The sequence below is a fragment of the Halichoerus grypus genome, chromosome 2 (assembly GCF_964656455.1).
Source record: "Halichoerus grypus chromosome 2, mHalGry1.hap1.1, whole genome shotgun sequence".
Lineage (NCBI taxonomy): Eukaryota > Metazoa > Chordata > Mammalia > Carnivora > Phocidae > Halichoerus > Halichoerus grypus.
The window spans coordinates 192530225-192544472 of NC_135713.1; the positions used below are offsets into that span (position 1 = coordinate 192530225).

General features: G+C 38.7%; 1 protein-coding gene across 2 annotated transcripts in view; it reads right to left on the reverse strand.

Moving 5' to 3' along the window:
- NSF (N-ethylmaleimide sensitive factor, vesicle fusing ATPase) overlaps positions 1-14248 on the reverse strand; it is a 143692-nt gene that overhangs the window by 32815 nt on the left and 96629 nt on the right. For both annotated transcript variants that reach the window (XM_036103124.2, XM_078065856.1), the window contains exons 14-15: positions 12024-12180; positions 8739-8872 (exon numbers count right to left, since the gene is read on the reverse strand). In XM_036103124.2, the coding sequence (XP_035959017.1) occupies positions 8739-8872; positions 12024-12180 (291 nt within the window). The remainder of the gene's footprint in view (positions 1-8738; positions 8873-12023; positions 12181-14248) is intronic.

The window sequence follows — 14248 nt, forward strand, 5'->3', positions numbered from 1 at the left end:
AGAGTGAGAAAATTCAGGAGCACTGTAGGAACTGACATATAGTCAATAAAAATTAAAATGAAGAGGGGCACCTGGGTGGCTCAGTTGTTAAGTGTCTGCCTTCGGCTCAGGTCATGATCCCAGGGTCCTGGGATCGAGCCCTGCATCGGGCTCCCTGCTCCGCGGGAAGCCTGCTTCTCCCTCTCCCACTCCCCCTGCTTGTGTTCCCTCTCTCACTGTGTCTCTGTCAAATAAATAAATAAAATCTTTAAAAAAAAAAAAAAAGAATTAAAATGAAGAGGTGTTAGTGTGGTATGCGTGGGGAATGGTAGGTGAGAGATGAAGCAGAAGAGGTGACAAAAGAGCCTGGACACGGAGGGTCTTAAAAATTTCATACCAGTTGAAATTTTATTATAAAGGCAATAAAAAGCCACTAAAGGATTTGAAACAATGCACCACCACGTCAGGTTTATGATTTAGAAACATTTTTCTCGCTGATATACAGAAAAGCATCAGAGGGAAGTAATCATTGTTCAATACTTTAGAACTCCAGGTGAAAGATAATGTGGTCTGGAGGTGGGAAGGGGAATGGGTGTTCTGATAAATGGATGGATTCTAGAGATATTTAGGAGGCAGAACTGAAAGGACTTGGTGATGAATGGGTGTGGTAATGAGGAAGAAACTAGAGTTGAGGGTTCTTTCTGGTTTGGCTACTGAAATAGAGGACAGAAGAGAAGCTGGTTTGGCGATGGATCATAGGTACATGTAAAGAGCAGGGAAAGAAGAGCCCTTTACCTCTCTCTGTATCACCTACCCTCCCCCCCCAAAAGAGAAGAAAAATAGGACATTTATTTCAGCCTCTTGATACATAATGATCAAGCTTTGAGTTGGTGAATACAAGACAGGAGAAAAGTTTAGAAGTAGTTTCACAGTGGTTCTTGGCTATGTTTTTTTTGAAGACTGGACCAAGATAGCAGTCAATGTAGTATCCTATAAATTCCGGTGATGTTAAGGAGTCACTGAAAATAATGTTTGCTCTTCAAATCATTTCTCAGAATTCTACTAAAGGCTCTGATGCAAGCATGTAATTCCATCTGTCAGGCTGTACTAGGGTGGATTAGAGCCACAGGGGCCCGGGATGGTGAACTGGCTATTTGCAGTACTCCATTTTTCCCGAGTCAGCCCTTCTCCCTTCTCAAGGAGAGTATAGAGCTTACACAGCTATAGGAATTCAGTTTGCTGGGGTCAAAACTGATGATAAACTGTATGCTGTTTCACCAATTTATCTCAGATACTGTGTTCATGAAGCATTATAAATCACTTCATAGCTGACTGCATGATTTACCCATAAGATTTGAGAAGAAAAGTACCTACGGCAGTCATTTAATGTAGGTTTGTTTTTTTTTTTTTTTTTACAGACAGCTCTTAATGTACTAATTACTATCATGAGGAGAGGAGCACTCAGGGCTAACTCTCTTAACAACCTACTAACCATGACAAAGACTGTGCAATTCCAGTTGTAACTTGACCAGTTTCAGTTGACAGGTCAACTGAAACTCCTTTGGGTAGCAACTCTGCTCTAATTTAAATACACACACCCCTTTCACTTCTTACACATATAATTCTTTACCTTACCTAGTCACTAGTGTAATATAAGGTCACCATTCTTCCTCTGGATCCTTGTTTTCCGCCTAGGCTCCTCAGCCCCTTCCACTCCTCAACCCCTGGCCCAGGCCCCAGCCCAACGTTCACTAAGAAGACACTCAGATTGGTGTGGCAATTACGTGCGATTAGCTGCCACGTGAAAATGTAAGTGAGATTTACATGGTGAGCTGGGAAGTTCTACCACAACTTTAGGTAGATAAACCCAAAAAGGAGGCGAAGTACCAGAAAGAAAGACGCAGAAAAAAATAAAATTGTACAAACTGCCCACAATAACCGAAGTGCCAAACCTGCCCCTGCTAACAGCACCCGGCAGACACAGTGCCTGCTCCAGATCAAACGACGCCAACGACAGTTAGGCAGGTGGGCTGAAGCTGGAGCTAGTGGATGTATGCCAAAGACTCTTTAAAAATCAATTTAAATTCAGATCCTCTCATTTAGTAAGATAAATGTATGACTCTTAAGCCTTTTCTTGTTGGAGAGGTTATCAGCTGGGGATCACATAAATAGTTATCATGCAAACCAGGACATATGAAACGGGGGGCGCTGTTAATAATGCTGGAATAACAGGTAAAAACCAGGATTGCTCAAAGCAAATTGGAATGTGTCTGGTCACCTAGTTTTATCAGGACGTTTCCTGTAGGGCAGGTAAAATTATCAACGCATGTAGTCTTACAGTCCAGTGAGAAATCTGAAAGAGAAGGCTAAAGAAAAAGAATCTGAAGAACTGAAGAAAGAAAAAGTGTGTGAAAGAGTGGCCTTCCATCAATATGGACATAATGAGAGGTCTATTCTCGAAGATGAATAGGATCTCTAGAAAACACAGAATCCCACAGTCTATTTCTGCTCTCTGGTACCACCCCTCTTGTGTGCAAAGGCAGGTAGTAGGTCATAAAAGACAAACTAAAATGTGAGGAGACCGGGCTGAAGGCAAGAACATGCTGGATGCACCACGCAAGCAGGGAGGAAAGGGAGGCACGGGGCTCCTGCCACACAGGGGCTGGGGCAGGTCTGAATACGGTCCCCAAGGCCACTGCCAGCTCTCTAGGCACAGAGCCCACTCCTGGAATCTACAGACAAGCTAGGAGGCACCTGTGTGCAGGGGAGGGGCAGCAGCTGCCGGTTCTGGAGTCCGCATGAATACAAATGGGAACACGCCAGCATTAGCTCCATGTTAATCCCAGCCTTTCAGAATCACAAACCACAGCAAAGCGTGTTCTAAGTGGATTCCATCCTCCATTTTCTATAAACTCGTTAGTGCTCTGAGGTAAGTGAAGCCAAATTCTCTGGTTCTTCTGAGGCTGAAAGAGTTCATCTCAATTCCGAAGTGGCTGGCGTGAAATACCTAGTTAGGAATCTGATGACAGTAGGAATCTGATGACTTAGAAAATCCCTAATGCAGTAAATCTGTCAGCAATTAGTTGAAAGCATACCCTAATCATATTTGGTAGCATATAAAAACGTAAATGAGCAAATTCAAATCGGTGCTATCAGTAATAATCTCCAGTTTCTAAAAATAACTTGGGAGTAGACCAAGCAAACATTAGCTGTCTTCTAATGAAACTGCCTCAGGAAGTGGACCTAAACTTTTGGCAAAGCACTAAAGCTTCCTGGAATGACCTTAAAATCCCTCATTTGTTCTCCCTGCTTTTCAGGAAAAATTCTTACATTTTTCACATAACACAAACCACAGAGTGGGGTATTCTTAATAATATAAAAAGTCACAAGGTCTGAAAGTTCTACTAAAGGTTGCACCATCCTCCTTTGTGTGCCGAAGAGATACAAACGCCAAAAGACAAAGTGTATTAAACAAAACAACAGGCGCCTACCCCCCAGCCCTATGGGGACCAGTAGGCACTTCTGGAGTGTCCACTTCTCTCAGTTAATACATGCACAAACTTCGACAAATCAGCTACATGATATATTAGGATGTTAACCAAAAACATCCAAATTCTGTTGCTTAGTAACTGCTGTCAAAAGATCCAATTTCCAGCTCTGCTCTTTGTATGGACTAAACCATGAAAAGAGGAGGATTAGGCACCATGATTCTGTTCTGTACAGACTACAATTTGCAGTGGGATTTACAGGAGGATATTCAAAGAAGATTATTTCCTTCCTGCAAAGCTAGTGGAAAGGAAAATTTCTTCCAATAATTTTCAGTCCTTTAAAAACAAGACTATATTATGTTATTAATGAGTAGTTTTATAAATCACTGATACTCCTACTTAATTTTGTTCAAACAATTTAGTCACATCGGATTGTTCTATTTCATCTCTGTACTGATTGTGTACTCAGAAAGCATCAAGATTAGGTAATTAGTTAAAATCAAACTCTATCGTTTTGTTCTTTTGTTCATTTAATGGCACTAATAGAACTAGTAAAATAGATTTTTAAAAAAATATAGATGTGAATATGGATAAAGGAACTGAAATTTAAAAATAGAATGGAGTTGGGAAACAAACATAAAATGGGGGAGAAGATGATCTGTAAACACTTCAAACATCTTAATGGAACATATGGTATCTCCACCCACCCCACCCCCCAATGTGAGGATAATGGCAGTGTTGAGGAGTTTATCCATGGAGAAAGGATTTATTAAGCAAATTAAGAGAAGTACAAGGTAAAATTTAAATTAATTGAAAATAAACCACTTTCATGTATTTTAGCACCATCCATATGTGAACAAGAAGCAACAGCTTAATTACAATTAGTTGTAATTAAATCTAAGATACTCATTAAAGCAAGCCGAATGACCCTCTCTACTAACAAAAACTCTTACCTCTTGGTTTAAGTAATAAAATGGTATATAAAGATGTTCTATGAATCAACAAATCAGACCACCTCTCTTTAACAAAAATTAATGTGTTAAATTATATGAAATTATAATATTTCTGAGTTTCACTAACTATTGCCATTACAAAACACTTAAAAAATCTTTTAACTTGAGCACTTAGTCATTAAAATGTAGCTGAAGAAATAATTTTAAATGCTAATCTTTTACCTCTCAAATTGGCAAAAAAGATTTTAATTAATTAATTGTTAAAGATTTTATTTTCAAGTAATCTCTACACCCAACATGGAGCTTGAACCCACAACCCCGAGATCAAGAGGCACATGCTCCATCGAATGAGCCAGCCGGGCGCCCTGGCAAAAAAAATATTTTAATAACATCAAGTATGGGTGAATGTCCAAGGCAATGGACACTCACTCACATGATGGGGCTGCGAGTGTAAATCAGTACAACTTTTTGAAGAGGTGGACTTTATAAATCAGCAGTATTTTTACATAAGAGTTTTGATACCAATATTTATCAAAAATCTTCAAAATATTAATGTTTTTACTTTAGCAATCCCAATTCTGAGAATTTATCCTAAGGAAATAACCGGAAATGTATATACAGTATTAATGATACGTAAAAATAACCACTACACTTTACTGAGCACATATGATATCCCAAGGCACTGCATGATACTCTACATAGATTATCATCTCACTTAATTCTGAATATTATCTTCATTTCATAGGCGACAAAACAGAGGCTTATAGGTTAAGTGACTATAAGGCCTGGTAAGTGTGGTGGAGCTGGGATTCAAAGGCAGATCTATCTGAAACCTAAGCCCAAGTTCTCAGCCATTAAAATATGATGCTACTCTCAGAAAAATCTAGTAAGAAAATGGGGAGTAGTGATTACCCTAGTTTGGTGGTTCTACAGAATATTTTTTTAATTGTGAAAAAACCTGGAAACAAACTAAATGTTCAGCAAAAGGGGAATGTTTAAACGAATACTATACAGCTATTAACGTAATACTGAAATACATTTTAACGACACTGAAAAAAAAAAAAGCCATAATATATTAAGTGAAAAAAGCATGTTTAAAACAGTATGTCCAATGTGATCCCCAATAAACAATGTGTGTGTGTCTGAGTATAGAAGTATAGAAGAAAACTGAAGGACAAATATGGAGTCCTTTTTTTTTTCTTCTGTGCTCTTTTCTATATTTTCTAAATTATTTTTGTGATTAGAAAAGCTGCATCTTTGAGGAGGAGCAGCACGTAAAAGGAAAGAAATGTGTTTCCAGAATTGATAAAAAATTATAGATTATTTGTGCTCTGAAAAAAAGAAAGAAAGAAAAAATCGTCCTATCCTAACACTAAAAATGAAGGGAAGAGAACAGCAGTGGGAGGTAGGCTAGAAGTACTGAGGAATGGCATTTTCATTTTCAAAAGCAGCCTGGAAGACTTAGCACCTTTAGACTGGTTTGAGCCCGCAGGCTTTTGTCAACCTATCATTAGGCAACAATGTGAAAACTACTTGCAGGGAAAGATTTTGCAATATTTCTAATATATTTCTAAGACATCTATGCCTCATTCTTTTTTCTGTTACTGTACTTAGTTAAAGGGAATGACATTTTTTTTCCCCCCGAGAAAACCAAAAAGTCTAATATGAATTTATTATACTGGTGACATGGAAATAATTTTTGTAACTTTAAGGGTACATGGATGATCCAGACAGTGAATCATGAATCGAAACAATTTTGAATAAGCTTGTATAGACACTTATTTTTCTATTCCTTAGCCTTCCACTCATCTAAAAGTCTACCTTGAAAGGCTTTAACAATTTAAAGATTAAATCATAAGTTATTAAGCCATTAATTTAACCATTTAAGCCTCTAAACCCAGCACACATTACCTTCCCCCCTCAAGTCAATTTGCAAGAGATTAAAATAATAAAAATGATAATATCTCACACTTACAAAGCAGCTTTGATCTGTAGGAGCCTAAAGTGCTTTTTTAAAACTTTATAGAAAAACTAGGACCATTCCACCCACATCTCAGAGGACATCTGAGGTAGAAGCTGGCAGCTGGTGAAAAGCGATGCAGTAATTTACCATCTGCAAGGGAGACTACTACTTTTGAACAAGTACAAGGAATAGATGCAAGTTAGGGAAATGCGAACAGAATTAGCTGTTCAATTAAATGCTACATTCAATGGCCACAGATTCCAAGGGCTATTATTTAAAGTTTCACCAGAGGAAGTTTAGGTTCCCTCAGAGGGGAAAAAAAACAAAGAAAAGCCACCCCCACCTACATTAAGGAAGTTACTGGTTCCAGTGATTCTGTCTAGATTTTCCCCAGAAGGACAGATACTACTGGTTTCACCTCAGGCACAGATAAACGAACTATGATATTTAAGTTCTTTTTCTGTCTGGCAACATTTTCCTCTCTTTCACACTCAACTTCAAAGGCTTTTATATAGAATATTTAGCTTTTTTAAAAGATTTTATTTATTTTATTTTGAGAGAGAGAGAGAGAGAGAGAGAGTACAAGCAGGGGGAGGGGCAGAGGGAGAGAGAGAGGGATAAGCAGACTCCCCACTGGGCAGGGAGCCCGCCACAGGACCCTGGGATCATGACCTGAGCCAAAGGCAGAGGCTTAACCAACTGAACCACCCAGGCGCCCCACAGAATATTTGTCTTGATGGTACAGTGTACAGGACAAGAATCCTGGTTCAAGCTCTGCCCCCTCCATCCATTTCAAGCATGCTACTCGAACAATCTTCTGCCATCTGCACAAACAAGAAGCTAACTTCTCAAACTTACATTTTTTTGGAGTCTGCTTATTTTAAAATATTATCTTTCCTCTTCAGTCTCTTCCCTTAAAAAAACCTAAAGTAACTGTATCCTCTATCTTTAAAAAGTGGGGGCCTAGGAGCAAGGTTAAAGAATTCCAGAGCTGTCTTTACTAGGCAGGACCCCAATTCTCAAAGCTCTTTTCTCAGATTCTGATTTTCCCACATCTCTTTAACAGTCAGTTTATATCTATGAAAGATCAAGCATGAAAAATCGGATTTAAGTAAAAGAAATACTTCAACTAGATATAAAAAAATAACTTCTTCACTGTCTGGGAGATCTGGGAACACAGGCTACCAAGTGACATGAAACAGTCATTACATCTTCATCAGTGACTTTTGTTGTTTTTAAAGAGTAGCCACTTACTATCCTAGAAGCCATACATGGCACTTGCTTGAATGTAAGAGAGATGGATCAGATGGTCTTAGAGTTCTTTCAGCTCTAGGATTCTATTCTACGTTGCTCTAACTTTCCCTGACGGTTCAAAGCAGCTGCATTAAGAAGGTGACAAATGGCACTTAGAGATAGGAAGAAGGATGAGGGCTGTGTTAAGTTGACAAGCAAACTCTGATTGTCCTAAAGGACCATCATCCCTTTGTAGGGGTTTTGAGAATATCTTTCCAAAGATGTACCTCTGTTCTTTTCCAAACTACATAGTCAACCTAATTGACCCCAAACAGTGCGATTTTGTACACTGATTAAAAAAAAAAAAATCCTAAGTGAGTTTGCTCCACTCTACTCAAATACTTTTAAAAAAAAAAGATTTATTTATTTTAGAGGGACAGAGAGAGAGAGAGAGAAAGTGAACAAGAGGAGGAGCAAAGGGAGAGGTACAAGCAGACTCTGCGCTGAGCGCAGAGCCCAACGCAGGGTTCAATCCCAGGACCCTGAGATCATGACCTCAGCAGAAATCAAGAGTGGGATGCTTAACCGACTGAGCCACCCAAGTGTCCCTCTACTCAAATACTTTTAACTTGATCTTTCTTTCAATCAAGTCAATACAAACTTAAGAAATGAAAATTAACGGTAATATGTATTAAACAAAACATAATTTGGGGGCACCTGGGTGGCTCAGTTGGTTAAGCATCTGCCTTCGGCTTAGGTCATGATCTCAGGGTCCTGGGATCAAGCCCCAAATCGGGTTCCCTGTTCAGTGGGGAGTCTGCTTCTCCCTCTCTCTCTGCCCCTCCCCCCACTCATTCGCTCTCTCTCAAATAAATCTTTAAAAAAAAAAACACATAATTTGGAAGATTAAAAACTGCTAATAAGAATGCAATACAAAGTTAAATCTACCTAAAACAATGATTGTTTCCTCCCAAATTCTGCTGATAATTTAGTTCCACTTGAGAAGAATATCGTTGCTATGGCTTTTACATACATACATGTACAAAGACAGATATACAGGTACTGCGTACACACACGTATCTAGGAGACAGGAGATTAAAATGAAAGTAAAAACCTTGATACCTTCTTCATGGCCTGACACTTGGCTGTCTCAGAAAAGCCAATCATTTTATCAGGAGAACAGATCTTGATGAAGGGGAAGTTGGATTCCTCTGCAATCTTCGCTGCTAAAGCAGTCTTCCCACTATGAGGAGGGCCTGCATAAAGATAGGAGCACGTCAGGGGAAAAAAGCCAACCTAAGCAAAGGGGAATAAGACAAGTTTAAACGTTTATCCACAATGTACTGAGGTCTCAACTAGTTGCTCATTAACATTTCCTGACACAATTTCATAGCAGACATGTTTTCTCTTATTTATTAGCAACTAAACTTAATGAACTGATTAGCATTTCTGAAAGGTATGATGAAATACATTCCTTCTTTCTTTCTCACAGTCTTAATCTTTCGAACTTCTGGCTAAATATATAAAATGCAAGGGTTTTGTTTCTTAAAAAAAAAAAAGAATGCATTCAAATGCATATCCGTACTCATATTATTAGTTCCATCAAATCATATGTCTAACAAAAAAATATGATCTTCTTAGGAGATGACATTGGGGGCAGGGAAAAAATGCCTTATTGAAGCAAATGTGACTTAAAAAGCTAAAATTTTAAAGATTTAGTTAGGCCTTCTCATAAAGGCAACCAAATCTATAAACTTATCTGTATTTGGACATCTCCTCTTTCCCTTCTCTTTCATCCATAAACCAACCAATTCTTCCTTCCCATCTTCTCAGGAACCTGACACTGACTGAATCCTCTTCCCCATTTGTTCTATCTCTTGCTCTTCCCTACGGTCTGTCCAACAGCATCTCAGCATGCTTTAGTCTACCTAACAGTTTAATAAACAAAGCAAAAAACTCTTCCTGGGTTCACACCCCTCAACACCACTCCTTCTCCCTTCAAAATGAAACTTCTCTAAATAATTATCTATGCTGGCCACCTTCACTTTTCATTTTCCCTCCATCCTCAAACCAACGCTCTGGCTTCCATTGCCATTACATGGAACAGGCTCCCCTCTGGGTCACCAATGACCTCCATGTCACCAAATCCAACAGACACGTTATCTGTTGGCTTCTTAGGAATATTTGATACAATGGATAACTCCTCTTTTTTAAAAATACTTTTCTTGACTTCTGTGATAGCTCCTTCTCTTTCTCTCCCTCTTACCTCTTGCTCAGTCTCCTTTGTCAACTCTTCCTGATCTACTTGGTTTTCAAATGTTGACACACCTCAGAGATCAGTTCTAGGCCCCCTTTTCTTTTCAACTTACACCCCTTCTGTAAGTAACCTCACCCAACTCCTATGGATTCAACAACAGTCTATATACAGACACTCATGAATGTTATTGCCAGCCAGACCTCTCTTCTGAGCACACATATCCAATGGGCTGCTCAACATTTCCAATTCAATTATCCTATAGGAACCTCAAACTCAACATATCCAAAACTGAACTCATAATCTTTCTTCCTGAAATGTTCTTCTCCACTAGTGTTCCCAATCTTAGTAAACAGCACCATTTACCAGGTCGTGTATAGTAGAAACCTGGCGATTTGATAACTCTTCCTCATATTCAATCTAGTTACTTAATATTTCTAAGTTTAGCTTCCCCATCTACCAAATAGACCTAACAGAAGCATCTGCCCTCAGAGGATTGAAGTGGGGTTTAAATAAGATAATAAGTGTAAAGTGCCAATAGAGTGACTAGCAAATAACAGTCCAAAGAATGTTGGCTTAATTATGATTAATAATTAATAATAATAATAATGAAGTCTCTTTTATTCTCTCTCCTACATATTTCTCAAAATGGTCTACTTGGGCGCCTGGGTGGCTCAGTCGGTTAAGTGATTGCCTTCGGCTCAGGTCATGATCCCGGAGTCCTGGGATCGAGTCCCGCATCGGGCTCCCTGCTCAGCGGGGAGTCTGCTTCTCCCTCTGACCCTCCCCCCTCTCATGCTCTCTCTCTCTCTCTTTCTCACTCTCTCAAATAAATAAATAAAAGATTTTATTTATTTATTTATTTGAGAGAGTGAGAATGAGAGAGAGAGAGAGAGAGCACATGAGGGTCAGAGGGAGAAGCAGACTCCCCGCTGAGCAGGGAGCCCGATGCGGGACTCGATCCCAGGACTCCGGGATCATGACCTGAGCCGAAGGCAGTCACTTAACCGACTGAGCCACCCAGGCGCCCAATAAATAAAATCTTTAAAAAAAAAAAAAAGATGCATTAATGCAGCTGCTTCTAACCATTGGTTTCTCCTGTATCTTTTCTGACCCTCCAATCTATTCTCTACCACAAAGCAGTCATGATGTTTTGAAAATACAAATCTTATCATGTCACTTCACTGCTTAAAACCCTACAAATGGCCTCCATTGCCCCTCAGACAGAGACTGAATCTTTAATATGGTCTACAAGGCTATGTAAGAACTGGCTCCTGTCTACTTCTTCAGTTTCATGTCTAGCCAATGTCCCTTTCTGTTTCAGTCCCCTTCCCGCCCAGGCCTTTTTCACATGCCGGTCCCTCTAGCTAGAAATCTTCCCCAATTCCTTTGCTGGGCCAGCTTCTCCTCATCCTTCAGGTCTTGGCTTAATGTGTTTCAGGAGGCCCTCACTCGCAGACTTTGGAAGGAGTTAGATTCCTCTGTCATGTGGACTCACCAAACCTTTCTGTTGTACTAATCATAACTGTAAACAGGTAACTAGGGAATAGAATGTCCCTGCCTTTCCGTCTACTTGGTAAAATCCTAACTAATCCTTCAAAGTCTAAAATTAAACACCACCTTTAGCTTTCTTTGATCATCCCTGGGCAAAATGACTTGCATTCACATACACCTTTACACATATATACTGTAGTTAAGAATTTGTTTACGTGTCTTTTTTTCATGACCAGACTGAACTCTGTGAATGTCTTTGTATCCCCAGCAACCGGTTCAATGCCTAAAACATTTTACTCAATGAATACTTATTTAATTGAATCGAGTACTATGTGCTATCAGTCTATTATATAACATAGCACTCAGTGGATATTGATTTAATTAACTTAAGTACTCTGTGGTAGCATACAGTCTATTAAGTAACAGAAATTTAGATACAATCCCACAAGAAAACTAGTTGCTATCATTCATCAGTAACATTCTACCCCAAGAAAATTTTAATTTATGCACAATATTTATATATAGACTGGATTACTATTTTTAGATTATGAAAAGATTTAGAACGGAAAATAATTCATTTTTCTGGAATGTGCTAAATAACTTTGCAAAAGTTTTTTTTTTTTTCTTACTTTTAATGCCATCTCCTCATTCTTTCTTACCTTCCAAAAGGACGCTAACCAGTGGTGTGCGGTCACTATTTTTAGTCTGCTGAACCAGCAGCTCCCCATCTTCTAGAACTCGTGTAACTGGATCACCCCATTTGATAATACCATTCATAATGTAACTTGCATAATCCTCTTGGTTTGTGCCAAATGCCTATGGAGGAAAAGGATAATTTAAAGCATTTTGAGTGTTAGTATACAAACTAAAATACTTAAAGGTACAAAAGATGAGTAATAATTTCTACACACTAAAAGTGTTGAGCAATATCCCATATTAATGTAAAAAGCTTGAAAAGGAAAAACAAAAAACCCATTATTTTATAATTTCTTATTTAACCTTGTACCCAGTGGTGGAGGAGTTACTTTGGGTGACTTAATGGAGTAAAACACAGATCCTAGGGTCAGATTCTACAAGAGCCCAAGCCCTCATGATCCCTGAGAAAGGGTAGTTTCAACGTGCTTGTTTCTGTAAGGAGTACATTGGTTGTGGCCTTCTGTTAAGAACAAAGAGAAAAAGAGGTTATGGACTTAGAAGCAGTTGGCTCAGCAGACGGAGATACTATCTTCACACTGACGGTAGGTGTCTCGGATTAAAATGGAAAATGAAATGGTAATGAGAAGATCTGGTCCACATCAGCTTGGTAGCAGGGGACATAAGTTAAATGGCAGCAACGTAAGCCTAGGTTTGTAAATATAAGATTTAGAATGAGGTAGAAAGGAGCAGCTATACTGAAGGACTGAAGTAGGAGAAAAAGGAAATAAAAGCAATTACTATAAATAATAATCTTAAGTGTGGTTGCTACATATTAGAGCTTAAATCACATCCCTCTTCATTTTCAACTTCTACTTTCACATTGTAACTCCCAACAAACCAGCTGCCAAGAAAAGTCAGTAACGTTAGCACTTAGTGACTTAATTGAATTGCATTTTCATAAGGTTAACAAGTGAAGAAATGAGTAAGAAAACATAACCCAACGTAATCTAAGGGTCACATATCTTGAGAATTTCAAATTTTAAAAAATTATCACATCCCTCAAAAAGTCAATTTTTCATTACCCAACATACGGAATGATTTTAACATTAGAACTTGTACCTCACAGAAAATCATTCTCTGTAATACTGTCTCTTAACAATATACAGTGGTCTCATTACTCTGTTACTTTGCCACCAAATCACTTTGCAGACCACCCTCTCGTCCTTGCACACACTAGTCTTTTGATCCCTGAATACAGAAGAAAGTTATCATTCCCTGTTCTGGATATAGGAACTGAATGGCCCTGTAAAAAGTTATAAAGGAGGAGCCTAGGAAGCACTGGTTGGATGGCTACTGTAGGAAATATGTAGACTGGCTGGCTTTTGTCTTTAATGATTCCAAGTATATACTCCAAGCCTCACAACAGCAGGAGCAAGATACCTGAACCAGGAAACAGTGACCCCCCCCCGGCCAAGTCTAACCATATGTAGCAGTCTTCCTTACGTATTCTGTCATTTTATTTTCTGTTTTATCCCCCAGACCCGTGCAATAAATAAAAGTAAGTTATTAATTACTTAACTAAGTAAGTTATCTTAGTTTCCCCTTCCTGGTGGCCAAATTATTTGTCATTAAAAAAATCTTGGCATAGGGCGCCTGGGTGGCTCAGTTGGTTAAGCGACTGCCTTCGGCTCAGGTCATGATCCTGGAGTCCCTGGATCGAGTCCCACATTGGGCTCCCTGCTCGGCAGGGAGCCTGCTTCTCCCTCTGACCCTCCCCCCTCTCATGTGCTCTCTCTCTCTCTCACTCTGTCTCAAATAAATAAATAAAATCTTTAAAAAAAAAAAAAAATCTTGGCATAAAGCAGTTAGGCTGGGCTCTAATATTTTTGGTAACTATTACGGATGACAGCAGCAAAAGATTAAATTATTTCCATTGCTCGATAACTTTTGAAAGTAATTATTTTATATTTAAAAGTCACAATAGTCATAAAGTAGACAGGGCTAAAACAAATTGATTTTTGTCTTTAAACGAGATACTTGCAACAAATAATTATTGTCAAGAATATAAAAGCAACTTATACAGGCCAAATAAAAATAAAGAATAAACAATACAACAGAAAAATAGGCAAAAGACATGAACAGCATTTCACAGAAGACACTCATATGGCCAATAAACATATGGAGAGATGCTTAACTTCATAAGTAATCAGTGATGTGCAAATCAAAAATAAAATGAGATTTAATTTTA